The sequence below is a fragment of the Ambystoma mexicanum genome, chromosome 1q, assembly GCF_040938575.1.
Source record: "Ambystoma mexicanum isolate Mex_15411 chromosome 1q, UKY_AmexF1_1, whole genome shotgun sequence".
In the NCBI taxonomy this organism is placed as follows: Eukaryota; Metazoa; Chordata; class Amphibia; order Caudata; family Ambystomatidae; genus Ambystoma; species Ambystoma mexicanum.
Genome location: NC_090922.1, coordinates 984,449,720 through 984,471,389, shown reverse-complemented (window position 1 = coordinate 984,471,389; position 21,670 = coordinate 984,449,720). Strand labels below are relative to the sequence as shown.

Below are 21,670 nucleotides of genomic sequence, written 5' to 3'. Positions count from 1 at the left end.
AGGCTAGACCTATGCTATCATTGAGGTTTGTTCTAAAAGGGGTCTAGGGTAATGCATTTCACATGGTCAACCCTTGCTCTCACAGCTTGATGTTCTTCTCCCTGTATTTTCCGGCTGTCCTCCCTCCACTCTCCAACTCCGCCACCTTCTCTTCTTCCTCTGATGTCTCTCTCCTTCTACTGCCTACCTCCAACCTCCAATGTTACTACTCTTTCCCTTACTGCTCTCCTCTCTGCACGCTGCTACTAATCTCCCCTCTCCAGACTTCTAATCCCCCCTCTCCACACTGCTGCTATTCTCCCCCTCTTCACACTACTAGACACTCCACCTTCTTCTCAGTCACACTCCTTTCACTCTCTCAATTACATTCGACTCATATTCTATAATTCTTCTGACACTCACTCACCTTCCTTGCACACACACTCACCACACTATCCCACTTGCTCCCACCAACAAATATCTCACTTTTCTTCAATATGCCTCCACACTACATTCCGCCATCCTTCCTCCTGCTCGTCTCTTGATCCGCCAGCTCCTCCTCCTCTGTCCCACCCCAAATAACCCACACCAAAGTGTTACCTGTCCCTCTTTTTATCCTCCCCCTCCTTCTCCCATTGGTTTTCTGGCCCTGACAAATCTGATTCTTTCTTCCCCGCCCAGGAGGTGTTACAAGGGTGAGCGCTTATAAAAAAGGGGATTAATCACCGCCCCTTTCTTCTGTGCTGCAAACATGGTGGCCTGCATCAGTGAAATCTCAGGTAAGTATTGGGGAATTAAGTTTTGAGCTAAGCTGTTTTGGGGCATAGTGATATGAGTCTCTTTGAGGGGACCCTGTTGCTGCTGCCAGAGCAGGGAGTGTGCTCAGACTCTTGCCGGTGTGCCGCAATCCCCTGGCTGCAGAGATCCTCTGTCTCTCTGCTTGCTGGTTCTCTCTCTTCCTGCAGTTGGACCGCCGTGGTTTCTGGGGACTGGTTGCCTGCAATGGTAAAAAGTAGACTGGAAAGCATTTGTTTACAGAGTTATGGGGTGATGAAAAGCCTACCAATCAGATACAAAGAAGCACTTGGAGAGAGGACAGGAATGGGGGTTCTCCAAACTGCCACTACCCCCCCTTTTGCATATAACTGGCTCTAGCTTCCACCGTGGTAGTCCTTCCACCCTAGGTTCCTATCCCCTCGTGACAAGGTCAGCATTTGACATTGTCAAATGTCATCATCTGTACCTCTGTACTCAAGACCCTTCTGACTGAAGCACTCCTCCCATACCTGGCAATCCACAACAGCTCTCTCACTCATGGCACCTTCCCCTCAACCCTCAAGACAGTTCAAATCCTCCCGTTTTTCAACAAACCAACACTGGACCATGATGACCTCAGCAAAAAACACCTGATCACGCTTCTTCACTTCCTAGGTAACATCCTTGAGAAAGCAGTAGCCACACAACTCCTCCAACACCTCAACGTCAACAATCTCCTTCAGTGCCATCAGTCTGGCTTCATACCCAGATGCAGCATGGAAACAGCTACCATCAAAGTGTTCGACAATGCCCTTAACAGCCTTGACAATGGGCAAACTTGGCTTGTGTATCTCTTCGACCTCTCATCTGCATTTGGCACAGTAAACCACCAGGCATTCACCAACATTCTACATTACTGCAACTGCAAGGGGATCATTAAGACAATCCTCAGCTGGTTCAAATCTTCCATTACTTACTGCCACCGATTCATCCAAATGGATTCCTCCAGATTACCAACTCTACCCAATGCCTGTGGAGTCCTGCAAGGATCCATCCTCTCCCATTTGATCTACAACCTTTATATGGAACCGCTTATAACCCTCCTTGATCCACACAACATGAACATGCAAATGACACACAGCTCTACCTCAGGATATCTTCCACCCAAGACATCCATAGGGTCAGGGCCAGCTTCACATTAATCCGGTCCTGTTTGTCCAGTGCTTACCTGAAGACCGAATTCCTACTGCAAATCAATAACACAGAAAACGTGGACATCCAGACCTGCCTCTTTGCTAAGAACCTTAAGGGTTGCACGCCCCGCTGACCACCTGCACCAATTCCTTTCAGTTTTACATCGACAGACATAACAAGAAAGACACAAACAGCTTGGTGCCAGCTTTCCCGCTTGCGGAAAATGAAGCCTTTCATCCCAGTAAACAACTTCAGATCTACTGTCCAAGCCTTGTTTCTCTTCCATCTGCATGATAGCAATGCCCTCCTTGAGGGCCATCAAGTGACTACCTTGGACGTCACCGAGGTGGTTCTCCTCCTTACATCACATCCTCCTCCTCTGTCCTTACATCTCGACTTCACCAAGAAGTCCCACTACCAGCTGCATCTCCTCAAAGGGGATATACCCTTTCTCACTTTCCCCCAGAAGCTCAGTGTCTCCAGAGCCCTCATTCTCTCTAGGCTGGACTACTGCAACAGCCTCTTCCTCAATCTCTCTTCCTCTACTCTCTGCCCTCTGCAACTAATCCAGAACAGGACCGAGAGACTTATCCTTGGCCTCAAGGCCATTGATCGTATCTCTGCAGCCCTGAAATCTTTCCACTGGCTGCGGGTGGCTGCAAGGATCAAGTTCAAGACCCTGTGCATTGTCTACAAGACTTTCTGGGGCCAGGGCCTGCACTACATCCAACGCTCTCTTCCAAAATGCCTTCCTTCTCGAGCCCTTTGCTCAGGTACCTCCAACTCTCCAAGGGTTATGATATGATATGACACGTTTCTCCAGGAAGAGAGTGGGGGGTAGATCTCTCTCCTCTGCAAGTGCATCCCTCTGGAATGGCCTCACTGTCCCTCTCAAACTTGAGCCGGACCGCCCGAAGTTCCGCAAGCAGCTCAAAACTTTCCTTTTCTCCTCAGTGTTCTCTCTCTCCCTCCCCTGCTGACCTACCTGTCTGCTGTACCAACTGGCTGCTTGATTACCCTCAGAGTCTCACTGGGTACCAGGCTCTTTCTTGATCAGTCACCCTTACATTGCCTGTAGGTCTACCACACACTTAAGGGCTGTAACTGTAACCCTACAGTCCCTTGTTCTCCTTGCACTACCCAGAGCCACTCTGCCCTGGATGCACTTACTCAGAGCATTGCTGCCCTGTTTTCCCTTCCGCTCTCCCTTACACTCCCCCCTGCCTTTCCCGTTGCACTTCTCGTTCTCGCCTTGCACGATCGAAATGACACAAGGCCTAGTAAGATTGTTTGTTGTGTCCTGCCTCTGTCTTCTCTCCCTTGTCTTGTCATGCATAGAAACACTTGTGTGCAGGCGCGTTATAGATGACTTATCATATCAAATCTCCTTAGCACCCCTGAGATGTGTTCTACATGCTGCAGGGCGACTCATGACAGGACTCTACAAATTCGACGGCAGCCCGCCTGATCCTCATCAAACTGCACTGGCTCATACACATATCACCTTGAAGGCTGTCTACAAAACCGTCTCCCTCAGTCCCCAAGCTTCCTTGCTGAGAAGCTCAGAATCTTGAGAGGCCTACAATCCACCAGAAGCAAGGACATGTGCAGGCTTGAATCCTGCAGGTGCAGGAAGGAAAGAACCAGAAAATAAGCCTTCCGCTCCTTGTCAACACTAGACTCGCCCCCTCACTTCTACATTTCAGGAAGGACCTCAAGACCTTCCTCTTCAAGGAATGGATCCTTATTTGCACATAGTTCCACATCCCTCCACCCCCACCAATCCTGAGACTGGGCGTTTGCTCTCTGTTTCCCCCATGGTTGCTTATAGATCCCTTGCTGCCAAATTCATCCCCCGTTCTTAGCTCCTCGCTCCCTTGTATTGACCCCTTTCAATCTGCTTCCCTCTGCATGTACTTTGCCCTTTGCCCTATCACTTGCAAAGCACTCTGTTACTTCCTGAAGCTAGGTCTGTGCTCAATTAATCACTAATAATAATAATAATAATAATAATAATAATAATAATGATGATGATGATGATGATGATGATGATGATGATGATGATGATGATGATGATAATAATAATTATAATAATAAAACAAACTTTCCTTCTCTTCAGGCCTATATATTTAGGGAGAAGTACTCAGTGAAGCAACCAGACCTAACCGATGATCAGTAGAGATTCCTGTGCATAAAAACACACCCCAGTTTTCAAAATATGAATGCATCGCCTAATCTGTATTTAGTATGTATCCTAGTTAAGGGGGCTTTCCTCCCTGCACAGCCAACGTAAGTCTTCTAGGGTCCAGCGCCACCCACCACCGGAAGCACTTGTGCATGGTCCCTTCACCTACTCTCATCAAGATTTGGGAGACTTCTACGTCATGCAAGCTTTCAGTTTACTCTACTCCCAGACGTAGTCGTTCAGGCACTCTGTTTCTCGTGCCCCCTCCTCTCAGTCTCTACTGGCAGTCAACATGTTCCCCGCCCTTCCATTCTTCAGAGGTTTCTGGGAAATATCCTGGGATGTTTGGGTGTCTGAGGGGACTGCCCCCCTCTCATCACACAACTTATTTAACCATGACTTCTGTAGCACCAGCAAGGATTTCCATATGGGCAGCCAACTCATACCCTAGCTCATTCCAAGTCTCTAGACCAGGATTAGTATCACTGTTCTCCTGCTAGGCCATGGGATGCATCTTTCATTGTAAACATATAGGCTCTGCGTGCTAAATTGGTTCAGAAACACGAAACAAATACCAGGGGCACTCTACCGGCTAGAGTCCAGCTCCATCATGACGTGATGGAGCACTAGAAGTGATGGAACAGGAATATATCTGAATGTGCATGTGCCCCTTACCTAGTCTTTTCACATTGCACATACTCTATTGTGAGCTTGCTATGTTTTTTTTGTTGCACAGTTGAGATGCTACCTGCTCAAGGTTTACGTTTTGTAAGTAGTGCAATTGCCAGAGAGCATTGTAGTTTTACGCACCAGTGTTGTGTTTGATACCTGGTGTGAACCATGAGACTGAAAACTATACATTGGAAACACTTTGTATCATGTGCTACATCGTCAGATTGACATGAGTAACTTGGGGTTGTTTAAGCAGTTTTAAGTGTAAATGTTCTAATACGCCAGATAGATTGCATATAAATAATGAGTCCCTTGTCGCTAATGCAGAGGAAGTTATAAAGAAAATCTATAAAAATGATTGGATCAAAACATGGGATTCTAAGGGTTTTTATATGCTGTTTTATGATATCAGTTTAGAGAATAAGAGATTGGGTTATGTTCCCCTATATGTAAGCCAATGCCCCGATGGTCGCTCGTAAGAACTCTCCTTAGAGTCAGGTTTAATTTACTGCAAACTCGAGAGATATTATTCATCAGGAAACTCAGTCTTGATAAGAACTGGAGACTTTAGCTCAAATCAGCTGAATCAATGAAGCACATTTTTATCCAACGCCCCTAGTTGCAGGTTGTAAGAGTAAAGACCTTCCTAAAGTTTGTTCATGATGCTGCTTATGTTAATGAGTATTATGAGCCTAGCCCTGGCACATGAATCAGCAGTGAATGAGCAATGCCAATAATAGTCAGCCTGCTATGGTTCGCCGAATTTTATGCTGCTGTACGTACATGAGCCTGGCGATACCAGGCAGCTTTTGATTGGCATTCTGGCTATTTAGGCAAATATTTGCAGAAGCACATTGTGCTTCCATCAAACTATGCAATGTCTTGTGATCATGATTTGCCCTTTAGTAATGTTTATGTTGGTTGGGGTTTGGAAGATATTTGGCCTTATTGGGGTAAATTTGGGGTTTGGCGGTATTTTATTACCGTAAAAATGTTGGTGGTGATTTGGTGGTAAATTAGTCTTACATTTGGATTGGGTAATTTGTGATGAACTTAGCTTTCTTCCTTATATTATAACCCCATCATAAAGCTACACCTTCCTTTCTATTAGAATACCTCCTAGTGGTCTATAGAGAGCCTTGGACCTATGCACTGTTATAACCCAATCATTCTATTCAGAGCGCCATCTACAGTTTGTGGCTGGTATCCCTGGCTTATCTACATGCAGTAATCTATGTGCCCTTAGGTGTTACTGACTCATGGACGTCCAGTAATATATATTTAATGTTTAATGTTGGTATTATTAATGTTTATGTTTTTTTTAAAGATATGTATATATATTTAAGTTGTGTAAAATCCTAATAATTTGGATTATATAACAATAAAATATTAATAAAAATATATATTTAATATCATAAATTATCACTGGCTTATTTACATCCAGTAATCTTTGCCTTTCCCATCAGCATGCAAGGAAAGCACACACACACACACAAATCTGCTTTATCAGTTACTTGTCTTGCATTGGTAATTTGGCAAACGCACTACTGCACTAAAATGAGCCTCCCCTTTATACCTTGTCTGCTGAATATGATTCACATATGCATAAATGACACAAACCCATTTGTTTTTGTATACTCTCATTATATTATATACAAATGTTATTCACAATCATTAATTCTTACCATGAATACATTGCATCGTCGTATGGAATACAAAGAGAAAACAAAATAGAACAAACAGATCTTTTGAAACATGGGTTAATACTCCCACATTCTGAACATGGCGAAATATAAACATGTAGTGATTTCTCTGCCTTTCTGCACTGTACTAATGCTCAGTCACTCACGCGGCATTTCACAGTGTCCTCACTTATACATATTTTACCAAAAGTGATTCTTTGAAATCCCCCATGCGACCTTGCCCCACTCGCAAAGACAGGCCCATTATCAGCACGAACAGCTCCTGTAATCTTGTTTGGGGAGCACAGCGAGATAATTTTCTCAGCCAGCGCTCTGTAACCCCTCGGAACTCCTTCTGTCTTCACAGTCCAGTCTGCACTGTAATCTCTCCGCAAGTTTTGCCATTAGCAAAACTCAGAGCCTTCCTACTTTGTTTACGTGGCCTGTCTGCAGACACTTTCTTCCAATCAGTTCAAAAGAATGTTTTCTGCGCCACCCTTAATTTTTAGAACAATGAAATCCTTGCTCTCTGAGCAACTGTTTGAACTTATTTCCTGCTGCGCATACTTTCCCTCTGCTCTCCACAAGTTAACACAGAATAAAAAGAAGAAAGGAAATAAAATGCCAGTGTGCATTTAAACTGCATTACAACAGTGTCACCAAAACATGTATTTTCACCTCATTTTGCACATGAGACTACATTATAATGGTATGGAGGTTATAATTAGTATTTAGCAATGTTAATTGAGTTAGTTAGTTAGGTATATTTTAATGTAGTTTCCATGCATGAGGCATCCAAAAAAGAAAATGGTGCACTTCATTGTTTAATCTGGCAGCCCTAAGCTTTTCTATGCGTGCCTTTCTCTCAGCAGTTTCAAGTTGGGCTTGGCTGTGTTGTGAATTCTGTAGCTTGCATGCCACCAACAACATATTCACATGTTATACTGGCAACACAAAAATATATGTATGTGCCATATTACTGCTGGCAACAGAAATGCCACTGCATTTTGCAATAAAAAGTATGCCATTACATTTTGGTAAAAGGCTATATATATTCTTACATATTCCCTCCTTTTCCAAAAATTATGGCTACCTAAATCCACAATTGGAGGAAACCCAAATCGTTATCCTTTTTTCTTTCCATCATAGCAACTCAATAAAATAAACATTGACATTTTTCATCATACATCACTGCTCAATCATAACAAAAGTAAAATTAATCTCAACTGTGTTCATAAATCCTTTTAAAATATTGTACACATTTCTTTCCAACTGAAGTTTCCATGTGTATTCAAACGTCTTTGTTCAATTTCGAAATCAATATTTTGAGTTACAATAATAAAATAGTAAAATAAAATAAAAAGATAAAACAAAGAACTAACATAACAAATTAAAATAATTAAATAAAACAAAGTTGTGGGACTCCATCGCCCATACTTCTAGTCACATAGGATAATCTTCTTCACCCACAAGGCTGCAGAATTAAGCTCAATTCATCACTGTTCCATTAATGATGTTCACTATCTTTATGATCGCACCTCTGAGACGTCTCGATCATGAACTTTTCATCATCTGGTTCATTTGGTGAAATTATTTCATCCTGGCACCCTTGGATTCTTTTCCATAGAAGTAATCCCTTTGGGCGTCCCTGTTACTTTGTCTTCACCTCCATACTTCGGGCCGGAGGCTTTGCTCGAGCTTCATCCCGTGGACTCCAAGACTCTGTCATCTCTCGTGTCCTCCGGTCCTGCGACCTCCGATCTCAACAAGATCATCAATTAGTTGTTCTAAATTAAATAGAAAAGAGACAGATTAAGTACATAGCACAATAACAATTTCACCCTTTCTACCATAAAAAAAAATAGTCCAAAACATTCCGCTTCATTCTGAAACTAAGCACATGTTAAAGAGAAAACAAACATATACATAAGACACCATTATACATCAAAATATATTTCAACATTGCACCATAATAATCCAATCTGCTTCAGCCCCTTATATCAATGTTTATCACCTATGGTATTTTCATTTTGATTTATCTCTATAATAAGGACCACAACTATATATTATAATGTTTTTTATGTTGTGAGATACTATGAGGACAGCTAATGTGTCTTCCCTTCCATGTCTTCAGGGCACTTAAGCTGTTTCTACTTGCTCGAGCCTCCTTACTTCATGTTTGGGATGACAGGGCTTGATTTGGTTGACATGCACAAATTGCTCTGTTACCGTTTCACCCTCTGTCTTTAATATTTTATAAACTACTGGAGACACCTTATCCACAATTTGAATAGGTCCTTGCCAGGCTGCCAGAAATTTAGAATTTTTATGTTTACCTTTTCCAAAATGAAATTTATATACCTGATCCCCTACATTATATTCTTTCGCAGATGTCGTTCTATCATAATATGATTTTGCACTGTCAGCAGCCCTTTCCAAAATTTCGCTGCACAAATGCATGTTGTAAATGCTTCCTCAGTTCTTCGCCATATTCGTGAACTGTAGATGCACTCACAAGTGTTTGCTCATGTGTCCTGTATAATAAATATTGTGGTAGTACCATCTTCCTACCTGTCAACACCTCATGAGGGCTGATACCTGTTGCTTTGGCAGGAGTCGATCTGATTGCCATCAAAACCAGGAGTAATCGTAAATCCCAGCTGGAACCTGCCTCTGCTACAAACTTCTTAAATATCTCCACAACAGACCTGTTGCAACGTTCAATATTCCCAGAAGATGCGGGTCGGTATGCAATATGCAGTTTCCTTTTCACCCCCAGTATCTGCCATACTTTACTCATTAAAGCGCTTGTAAAATGACTTCCTCTGTCTGACTCTATTCTTTGTGGTAACCCAAATCTTGAAATTATATGATTTACCAGTAATGTAGCTGCGGTTTGCGCACTACAATCTGGTGCAGGAATACACTCTATCCATTTTGACATCAAACAAACCACGCTCAAAATAGAACAGTTCCGCCTACCCAACCTTTTTACAGGCCCTACATAGTCTATTTGCAAATCTGACCATGGAAGGGTTAAGCCTCTTTTCTTCAGTGGAGCTCTATGCATTGGTGAAGCGGGTTTAAATTGGGCACATATTAAGCACCCCCTAGTATATAATTCCACATCTTGGGACATATGTGGCCAGTAAGCATAATCTTTTAGTATCTCTAAAGTCTTTTTTGAACCTCTGTGTCCTGCAGTTATTGCATCATGTGCATGGTGTAGCATTAGCCCTCTGAATGAAAGGGGTACCACCCAGTGTATTTGACCTGTTATAGATTCCCTGATCATGAGTCCATCCTGTAGTCTAATTTGTTTTTTATTCTTTAATAATACCCTCAACTCCTCTTTTCCTGCACAATCATTCTCAGTTAAAGAATTTTGTTCAGGATCCATCAAATGATTATAATAGATCCCCAATATTGGATCATCTTTTTGCGCCTTAATCAAATCTTGATCTGGTGTATCATAACTCCATTGCACTACTGATTGCTCTACCTCCTTTGGGGCCTTAGAGCGTGTAACTGCACTTAATTGGTATTTCACCAATTAAGTGTTCAATGGGTAGCAACTCTCCCATTACAGCCCCAATTTTGGCTAAATGATCTGCCTTATCATTTCCCTCCTTATCTTCTCCTGGAGTTTTTAAATGTCCATGAATTTTCCTCCAGTATATTGTTAAATCATTCTCTGACACTAATTTGTCTATAGCCTGTATCATTTTTCCATGTTTGAGTGGCTTTTTATTATATGTAAGCATGCTTTCCAGCCAGGCAAATATTCCACAAAGCTATTTCGTGCATAATCAGAATCAGTCACCAGGGCAATTTCACTGAATTTATTATCAACTGCAGTAGTAATTGCTTTATAAATGGCTGCCAATTCCACTACCGGACTACTCCTAGCCACAATTCTCATCCCTATACTAGGAATGCCTTCACATTTCAACCAGACATTCCCAATTCCTGATACCAATTGTTTATTACTGTCATTTTCAATATGAAAATCACAACCGTCAACATATACAGTTGGTAAATTCTTGCATGTCTTTTCATCGAAAGCTTTGTGTGGTGATTGTTCAAACTCCTGCAAACCAGATTCCACCTCTACTTCATCTGATACACATTCAGCTGCACAGTCATGTAAATCTGCTAATCCTTGAGCAACTGGGCTCTTTTTATTCTGGCCATACCTCACTTCTACAGGAAAGCCTTGTAATGCTAATGTCCATGAAGTAATTCTGGACTGTGCTAGGTTGCCTGACCTAATCCTTTTACTCTGTAAAAAATGTAATGGTTGATGATTTGTCTCAATGATTACCTTTTCTCCTTGAACAATGGGGCGGGAAATGCTGCAACGCCCACACAGTGGTTAAAAGAGCCTTTTCACATTCACTGAATTTAATTTCAACTTCAGAAAATGCCTTACATGCATAAGCAATGGCTTTGTGGTTCAAATCATGTTTTTGAGATAACACTGCTGACATACAATGTTCAGTGAAACCTATTTCTATAAAGAAATCCCTGTTTTTTATGGGGTATGCTAAAGATGGTGCCTTTATGAGACATTCCTTTAATTTAGCAACTGCCTCAGATTGCTCCTTCTCCCATTTCCAGGGTGTATTCATCTTCAATAGTTTAGGTAATGGTTGAGTAATTTCAGCATAATTTTCAATAAATTTCCTATTATATCCCGTCATTCCTAATAAACTTTTAAAACTTTTCACATTTCCAGGATCTTTCAATTTCTGTATGGCCTCCACCTTTTTCTTTTGTGGATTTAGTCCATGTTCAGTTACTTCATGGCCTAGGAAATTCACCTTTTTCTTGCACCATTGTGCTTTTTGTAAAGATACTTTGGCACCCGCCTTTTGCAATTGGCCAAGTGCATGTCTAATTTCATCAAAATAGCTTTTTAAGTTTTCATTTTTTATCAGGACATCATCCACATAAACTATAGTTCCTCTTTCTGCTGCATCAGGCATAGCCTTTCACAAAAATATTCCAAATTCGCTCCCACTATTGACGTGCCCGAATGGTGTTCTAGCCCATGCGTATTGCGTTCGATCAAATGAAAATGAAAACAAATTCTGAATATCCTCTGCCAGTGGCACACACCAATATCCAGATGTGAGATCTAAGGTAGTAAATACCTTTGAGCCATGCACCTGAGCAAGGCCTTGATCAATGTATGGCAGTGGCCATCTGGACACGGGCACTCTTTTATTTAACTCTCTCAACTCTGCACACAGGCGCCATTGAACATTTGACTTTAACACACCCAAAATAGGAGTGTTGGATGTGCTATGAATGGGCCTGATAATTCCCTGAGACTCCAAGTTTTTAATTATCTCTGCCAATGACTCTAAACATGCCAGTGGTAATCGATATTGGTGCACAAATACTGGATTTCTACCACACCCTTCCGGTAATGTGGCAACATGTAAATTAGTTAGGCCGCAATAATTTGCATCTTTGGCAAAAACATCTTTAAATTCCATAAATATTTTCCTCAATTCATCTTTAGCCTCTTCGCTATCACATGCATCTGCTAACAAAATCTGCTCCTCTACCATTTTTGAAAATTCTGAGAAATCCTCCAGTGGAGGAATCTCTGTGCTTTCTTCCAACTCTGTGGCTGTGTCTCTCTGTAAAACTGCCACTTTTAAATATTTTGCCATATCAGCCTCCACTTCAATGTGCTGATTTCCTATTTCATTTTCATTTAAGTCAAATACTATACAATTCTCTTGATGACAGCACACTGTTTCACTGGAATCATAAGGATACACAGACTGAATTTTAAAGATCCCTTTGGGTTGAGAATGCAGATATTCTGGCAACACACCTTGTGCATCTACATATCTCTCAGGAATATTTCCTATCACCATGTTATTGAAATCTGCGGTATAATGTGATTTTTGTATGGCCATTCCTAATGAAGAATTCTCTTCTAAATGAATATCCTGATACCCTTTATTGTTCACCATACTTTTGGCAGATCCTTTTCCAACATCTATCAATGGGGTGTTCATAATCCAGGCCTTGTTGTTTCATAGATTCATTCACGCACACAAATGCATCAGAATCTTTCATTTGCTGTCCATTCTTGCACTTTAGTGTTATAGCAACCTGCTTGGTGAATGCAGGAATAGTAATATCCTTTTTCACCTGTAATTCAATGGCATATGGGACCAGTTGTGCACAATGATAAGCCTTTCTCTTATCTTTAAATTCAGGTGCAGGCCCGCCTAGCTGGGACCATATTTTCTGGTTAAGAAAATCTAACACCATACACATTCTGTACATGATATCATTGCCCATGCAAAAATCATTTTGTGTTCCACTCACTACCCACGCATTGTGGTATATGGTTTTCTGTCCAATACTAATCTTTAGCATGCATCTTCCTGCAATTCGATTTTCAAAATCTGGGTTGTCCAAACCAGAGACATATTGGTTTTTATTTTTAAATTTTGGAATCTCCTGCCTCTCCATTATTGTCTGCAGTAATTTCTCATTAATAAAGCTCCTTTCATGTTCAAGCGCCAAGGTAGCTTTTATCACTTTAGAATGGTCATTTATACCAATGTGAACCCATGGCTGCCCATCTTCAATGTGTATTTCAGCAAGAGTGGTAATGTGTTTTTCTGTGTCTGTTTTAGGAATAGTATTCTGTTTTCATTTCTTCTCTTTTAAATAAAAGCGCAATGTGTGTTCATCTATTTCAGTTTGCCATTTCTTCCTGAGATCTAAATAAATCTGCACAGATTGTTTTTCTTTTTCATTTTGCATTTTGTCCTGACACATCAAAATGACAGTGACACTAGTCACACAGCTATTCTGTAGGTATACCTCCACTGCATCATTCGTTTTAGCAACAGTGTGGCATTCATTAATACTGTTGTTTTGTGATTTTATTTTCTTAGGCCTTAATGGTTTTTTGGTTAAAGACCATACTACTCCATTTACCCCATCTATGAGAGGAGACAATCTTTTCAGGCAATCTGTTCCCATTAGGAATTGAATTTCACAAATAGATGTTATCAATACTTCCTGTTTCATTCTGTGTTTTCCTATCTTTATGTTAACCTCAGTGACACCCACGATAGGCACCTCCTCACCGTTAAAATTATGCACTGGGCCTTCACTCTGTCTCACTGTGATCTGATTCTGTGGAGATCTCCCTTCATTGATACTTTTTACCAACTCTTTGGACATAATTGTGGCCTGTGCGCCTGTGTCAATCATGGCAAAAGTATTGCATTTTTCTTCCACAGTAATGGGAGCTTAATATCTGTCTTTAATTTCTTCTAACACACACAAAAAGTGTGAATTCTTACTAATTTCAGGATTCACTTTTCTCAGCCCTTTTTTACTTTTGGCTAAGCACATTGGTAAATGAAAGACATTTTTCCCTCCTTTTTGTCCATTTTCGTTTGAGAAACCTCACTCATCTCCCCATATTCAGAGGTCCTTTGGAGTGTGGCCACTGTTCGCCCTTCTATCCGGGGATAATCGGAGTTCACACTACCATTCTCCAACTGAATATGTGTTGAAACATTACTTGATAATTTGTCATTTTCTAATTCTGTGCATTTGTGGATATTTGACATGGTACCACTCTTTTTAACTTCCTCAAACATCTGTGGCTCAAAAAACTCTTCAGGGGACTGATCTGTACCCTCCTTTTGAGCACTTATTCTTCCTGTCTGTATTTTGTTAGTGTTTTGATGATTGTCTAGGGAGAGCGTTCTAACATCCCCACTTACTCCCTGTTAAATTGCATTACCCATGCATGAGTTGTCTTTCTTAAATCTGTCCCTTTGTTCTTTTGGAATTTCATGTTTTCTTTTTACATTTGTGCAAATCTCCACCGCTTTATTTAACTCCAGTTTAAACCAAACTTCTTTTTTACATGTATTTGCAATTCCTGTCACATGTTCATTTGCCGGTATTTTCCTTTTTAAATCATTAAGCATCTCAGAGTCATTATGCAAAATCAAATCAGGGCAATCTGTCTTTTTAGCATTGCAGGTATCATTAATATTTAGTCACTTATTATCGGAAACCACCCGGTCATTGCCTTCTGCCCCCTCCTTTGATGACTGTTTTTGAACCATACATAGTTTTCCTATTTCCTCAGCCAAAATTTTCACTTTGGCTTCAAGACACTGAAATCTTTCCATCTCTGTAGAATCTTCTCTCTGTGGCCTAGGTCTATATTGGTTGTTTTCCCCCTGATTGAATCTATTCGGATATCTCTCAGGAGAATGATTTCTATTTGGGTTGTTTCTGAACTCTTGATTCATGTGGGACGGGGAGCGTGGTGCACCTATCCTATGGTTGTAGTCCTCTGGTGGCGGTGATTGATTGTATTGACGTGGGGCATAATTCATACGCTGCCTCATGTCCTGTCTCTCATTTTGTGAGTATTGTCCCCTATGCTGATTCCCATTTTCAGTAAATCTATCCACATATCGGGGTTTATCCTGATTAACATAAATCATGGTATTAGGGTCAAATCTGCTCTGTGTCCCCAATGTCTGGTAGGGACCATTATTTCTTTGATCCTGATTTTGTCTCTGATTATTGTTCATACCTGACATATCAGACCGATATCCTGCCCGGGGCCTGTCTCCTAAGTACCTAAGGCTAATGTAGCTCTCCCTATTACTAGGATCATGTGATTGAAACATCGGTGCCGGGAGCGACAACCTCTGTTGATTACCCCTTTGTTCAGGTGTCACATTATTCTTGCCTGGACTTTGAGCAGACTCAAGTGACATTTTAGTGGACCTGATCTCCATCACTGTTGCTGAGGATTCTTTAGATTTTGGTCTAGTGTCTTTCATGTTATCACTCTCTCTACCCTGACAATAGAGTACTTCATATAGTTTTGTACTTTGGTGTACAATCCATTCAAGGGACTTATCATGATTAAATTCATGGACTAACTGTGGTATGATGTCTTTCTGTAGCCCATAGAAGCAGTCAGTTTTAAACTAACTGGAATTGGGGTCAAAAGATACATCAAAGCGAGAAAAAGCTCTTTTTAAGTCTTGCAAAAATTGGTGAGGAGACGTATTAGGCCCAGCTGTAATTGTGTATGCCACTTTCTTTGCTTCCTGTAAGGACTGGAATGGAGAAAAATGACGTCTAATCTCTTTTTCAAACTCTGCCCATGTCATGTTCTGCTGTTCATTTAATCCTCTAATGATACTGGCTGTAGGTGCATCCAGAGTTAAGTGAAAGTATTGTCTGTATTGTTCTTTTAGGTATCTGGAGGGCTTTAAATACATTGTGCACCACTTCTAAGTGGTCCTCTATACAGCACTCCCCTCCTTTTTTAAATGGTTTGATCATAGCCTTGATTGATTTCATTGTTTTAATAGGGCTACTCGTTGCTATGCATGGAGTTGCACTACTTTGTGATTCAACCCTTGTTTCAGGCGTATGGTATTGGTGGTGGCCCCCAATGGGTGTATCAAATCCCTGATGGGCGCTGCAACCAAGATCAGTCACCCGCCCAACCACTGGGGCACTAGTTATCTGTGTAGAAATAGGATTCACCTCAACTCCATTGAATGTGGTGCCCTGTCGTTTGTCCTGGGACCTGGAAAAGCATATTTGCTGTTCCAAATCCTTGCACTTTTTAAGGAGCCTATCTGCCTCCTTACGCAAATAATTGTTTTCATCACTCATCTTATTAATCACACTTTGCATATCGCTCCTTTGCATTTGGCATTCATTGAATTCTTTGTCTCTTTTGTCACTTTCTTGAAACATTTTAACTATCTCTTGTTCAGCATTTTGAAGATCACTTTCTTTCTCAAAATGTTCTTTTTGTAAAATCTGCATTTCCAAAACAACTTCATCTTTATCTTGTCTAATATGATCTACCAATGCTTTCAAGTGTTTTAATTCTTGCTCACTATCCTCAAACTGTTTCTTTCTTTGAGACAATTGGGTGTAGAGATCTTTACATTTTGACTGCATGTCCTTTTGACATACCTCTAGTTCTGCTCTTAAATTTTTTCTCTTGTTCACTAGCTCCATCCAGTTCAATTTTTAATCTGCTAATCAGCTTGGCATCATTTTAGTGCATTCACAGAAACCTATTTAATATGAACCATGTCTTGGCACATAGCCGTATCAGACAATCTTTCTCTGCATGTTTATCAGCAGCATTTAATAATCTCGAGAGACAGACCTGGATTATGCTACCTTCTGCAAAGATGCTATCCAATGATTCTTTCTGCACTTCACCATATATGCGGTCATGCCATTCTGTGGCATTATTAGATGACCATGTCCTGTGTGCATATAGCTTTGCCTGCAGATATTGCACTAGCTCTGGGAATGTGGCCTCCATTTGAGACATTCTGAAATCTACTTTTAGTGTCACACTGCTCTCATAAAATGGGATCCCTTTAATGCACGTATGATAGTGTGAGACACACTTGCCACGCCCAGTAGATGCTCTACAGCCACTTTCCTGGCCAACGCACCATTATCTGTAAAATATTTGGCCTTATTGGGGTAAATTTGGGGTTTGGCAGTATTTTCTTACCGTAAAAATGTTGGTGGTGATTTGGCGGTAAATTTGTCTTACATTTGGATTGGGTATTTAGTGATGAACATAGCTTTCCTCCTTATATTATAACCCCATCATAAAGCAACACCTTCCTTTCTATTAGAATACCTCCAAGTGGTCTATAGAAAGCCTTGGACCTATGCACTGTTATAACCCAATAATTTAATTCAGAGCACCATCTACAGTTTGTGGCTGGTATCACTGGCTTATCTACATCCAGTAATCTATGTGCCCTTAGGTGTTACTGACTCATGGACGTCCAGTAATATATATTTAATATCATAAAGTATCACTGGCTTATTTACATCCAGTAATCTATGCCTTTCCCGTCAGCATGCAAGGAAAGCGCGCACACACAAAAATCTGCTTTATCAGTTACTTGTCTTGCATTGGTAATTTGGCAAATGCACTTCTGCACTAAAATGAGCCTCCCCTTTAGACCTTGTCTGCTGGAAATGCTTCACATATGCATAAATGACACATACCCATTCGTTTTTATATACTCTCATTATATTATATACAAATGTTATTCACAATCATTAATTCTTACCATGAATACATTGCATCGTCGTCTGGAATACAAAGAGAAAACAAAATAGAACAAACATGGGTTAATACTCCCACATTCTGAACATGGCGAAATATAAACATGCAGTGATTTCTCTGCCTTTCTGCACTGTACTAATGCTCAGTCACTCATGCGTCATTTCACAGTGTCCTCACTTACACATATTTTACCAAAAGTGTTTCTTTGAAATCCCCCACGCGACTTTGCTCCACTCGCAAAGACAGACCCACTATCAGCACGAACAGCTCCTGTAATCTTGTTTGGGGGGCACAGCGAGATAATCTTCTCAGCCAGCAGTCTGTAACCCCTCGGAACTCCTTCTGTCTTCACAATCTAGTCTGCACTGTAATCTCTCTGCAAGTTTTGCCATTAGCAAAACTCAGAGCCTTCCTACTTTGTTTACGTGGCCTGTCTGCAGACACTTTCTTCCAATCAGGTCAAAAGAATGTTTTCTGCGCCACCCTTAATTTTTAGAACAATGAAATCCTTGCTCTCTGAGCAACTGTTTGAACTTATTTCCTGCTGCGCATACTTTCCCTCTGCTCTCCACAAATTAACACAGAATAAAAAGAAGAAAGGAAAACAAAATGCCAGTGTGCATTTAAACTGCAATACAACAGTGTCACCAAAACATGTATTTTCACCTCATTTTGCGCATGAGACTACATTATAATGTTATGGAGGTTAGAATTAGTATTTAGCAATGTATATTGAGTTAGTTAGGTATATTCTAATGTAGTTTCCATGCATGAAGCATCCAAAAAGAAAATGGTGCACTTCATTGTTTAATCTGGCAGCACTAAGCTTTTCTATGCGTGCCTTTCTCTCTGCAGTTTCAAGTTGGGCTTGGCTGTGTTGTGAATACTGTACCTTGCACGCCACCAACAACATATTCACATGTTATACTGGCAACACAAAAATATATGTATGTGCCATATTACTGAAGGCAACAGAAATGCCACTGCATTTTGCAATAAAAGAATGCCATTACATTTTGGTAAAAGGCTATATATATTCTTACAGGTTGCAGATTTATCCTGACTACACATTATGTATACATTAGTCGTATTCACAAATGCCTCCAAGTAACAATGCTCTCAAAATAACATTTTTAAATAAGCTGCACTAGTGAACTTATGTTTGATTGATCTACATCTTCAATAACTATTAGCACCTTGATTCTATTATAGACCGTTTCTCTGTAAATCAGAATGCAGTCTATAACCTCTGGTAAAGAAAGACCTCATTACAAACATTCAGTCTTGAACAGCAGCCTGACAAGCAGCACAAAACAATTGCTATGTGGATCATATGGATTTCCAGTCCACAAAGTTACACAGCAATGAAACACAAAATGTGTACATTTTATTGTTACTTGTTCCATGCTTATGAGTGCCATGTTTCCCTCACAATACAAACTGTTCCTTTCAGTTACACTATTGTATATGCTTTAATGGCCTTACAGAAATCAGAAGGGTTCATTATTGCTAGGGAAAATTGCCCTTTGCCAATAACTTGGGGGCAGTCATTATCCCGAAATAGTGACACCTCCCTTTGTCAATCATTCTTTTGTATATAATTTTAAGGCATTTCCTTTTCTTTCTTTTTTTTTGCATAAATGAAGCATAGGTTGGAAATGGCAGGTGTTTATTCTGTAACTATTTGTTGTTCTTGTCTCTTGAACGCAGGCATTCTCAGAGGTTTTCAACCTGTTCCCTTTGTTTTCCAGATACATACAGCCGCAGCTCGCCTGGGGATTCCAGTAACGTGTATCCTGCCAGTTAAGAATTACTCCTACGAGCTGGAGCTTCAGGAAGACGTGGACATCCTGATATTCCATGCTGTGCAGCAGATCATGCGCATGGCCGACCAGTATTTTGATGATCGTGGTGTTGATAACGAGGAGTAAAACACACTCAAGATCAATTCTGTCAATGTGGAATGCTCCCAGAGGTGCGGCTAGCGGGGGCTGAGGGGGCTATAGCCCCGGGTCTTTTGGTTGTAGCCCCGGATAGAAGCTCAGGTGCTACAACCAGAAAGTCTACCTAGCCCCAATTCCCGCCAGTCCCTGACATTAGCTTAGCCCCTGATCTTTTCCAGACCTGGCAACACCCCTGAATGCTCCTAAATATTGTACTTATGTAAGTGCTGTGCCTTTCAAAATAACAACACTCCTAATGTCGGGTGAAATACATGAAATACAATCTGGGATGGGTTGAGCACATGGAGTAGATGCTATGGTGTAAACAGTACAGATGGCTAGCTGCTGTCTGTTTTCTTCTCCAAAACTGTCATGCTTCTGTATATTATAGTCGAAATAAAGAAAATTTGTCACATCCATTTGTTAGTTTCATGTGTTGTGCTATCATATATAAACTAAATAAAAAACACGTTGGTCTAGAAGCAGTGTGCATAGACCTAGATGAACCGTCTCTTTCAGATTGAGACTTTGTGAATGTTTAGTTTTTCATCATTCTATTGATTAAGTAAAATATGAAATGTCATACACAGCATATATATGAGTGGACCAAATTTAACAAGTGAGTCAACAGCGGTATTATGTGATCCTGAGTACTTATATATTTTTTTTATTTTTATAAAGCGTTGAAAGCCTGTAGGCATCGGGGCACTGGGACAAAGACACAGAAGACAGTCCATAAAACACAGTACAAAGCTCAGGAGTTTAGAAGGGAAATAGAGCCAGGGCCATGGTGTGAAAACAGAATCATTTATCTGAAAAGGATCGTTTTTAAAATTTTCAGGAGATTCCATGATTTTACCGCTTTGACGGTGAAGGATTTTCCAAAGCCTTATTTACGTTTATATCTTGGGCATCTGATCAACCTTTTTCTCGCAGAACCCTGCTCGGCTCGTATTATGGAATACGTTTTTTTAGATATCGTGGGACAGTGCCATGTATGCACTTGTGGGTTAGCGACATGGTCTTAAAAAGAATTCTGTCGCGCATAGCCAGCCAGTGTAGATTTTTTCTGTGCTGTGTAACATGTTCATGTTTCCGGAGTTTATTCACAATGCGCACGGCATTGTTTTGTGTTACCTGGCATTTGTTTAGGTTAGTTTCCGAGGCTCCCACCAGCAGGGAGTTGCAATAGTCCAACTTAGATAATATAGTGGCACAGGCAATAGTAGCTGCGTTCTTCGGTGACACATAGGGTTGAATGTTTTTTAGGAGGTAGAGAGAGTAGTTTCAGCTTTTATAATTCGATTCACGTGTGCATCCGATGCAAGCGAGACCTCCAAGTGAATTGCAAGGGTGTTTACTTTCTCCTGGACCGGCATGCTATTGCTACCAATTTGGAATTTGGAGTAATCTATATTTAGTTTGTTTCGAAAATCTTGGGAGCCAAAAATCAAAAGCTCTGTTTTGTCCCCATTTATGCAAAGCCAGTGGTTGGACATCCAATTCTCTATGTGATGGCATATGGCTGTTAGTGTGGCTGCGTCCTTTACATAGTCACCTGTGACTTGTAGGGCATTCCTTTTTCGTCAATGTTAAAATTTCACAGGTGGCCCTGCCCTTTCCACACCCCCTGAACCCCTATATATTTGATTGAACCCCAATATATTTATATACAATGTATTGACTCCCAACATTTTTATATAAATTTGATAAGAGCCCCGATATGGGCCATACATTGATCATATATTGAACCCCTATACATTTAATTGAAACTTAAACATTTTAACTGAACCCCAAAATGTGTTATATACATTTCATATCATTTTGATATAAAATGGATAAGACCACCATTGAAGTGAATACATAGATGACGTAATGAACCCCTATGCAATTGATTGCACCCAAAAAATAACCTTACACATTTGAGATCGCATTATAAACCCGTAACATCAAACTCTGCCTTGCACACGCCTATGCAAAAGCCCAAACTGCTGGCTTTGGCAGTGCCTGTTCTTTAAGGCTTGGACCCCCCATTGACCCCACCTGGGATGCCATGGTCCACATCCCCACCCACACCTCAATAATCCCTTCACTTTAAAACGGAATAGTGCTT

General features: G+C 40.7%; 1 protein-coding gene across 3 annotated transcripts in view; it reads left to right on the top strand.

The window, feature by feature from the left end:
* LOC138539841 (interferon-induced protein 44-like) overlaps window positions 1-19,976 on the top strand; it is a 354,668-nt gene extending 334,692 nt beyond the window's left edge. For all 3 annotated transcript variants that reach the window (XM_069641638.1, XM_069641639.1, XM_069641640.1), the window contains one exon: window positions 19,366-19,976. In XM_069641638.1, coding sequence (XP_069497739.1) covers window positions 19,366-19,545 — 180 coding nt within the window. In that variant the 3' untranslated portion in view covers window positions 19,546-19,976. The remainder of the gene's footprint in view (window positions 1-19,365) is intronic.
* Window positions 19,977-21,670: the final 1,694 nt, after the last annotated feature.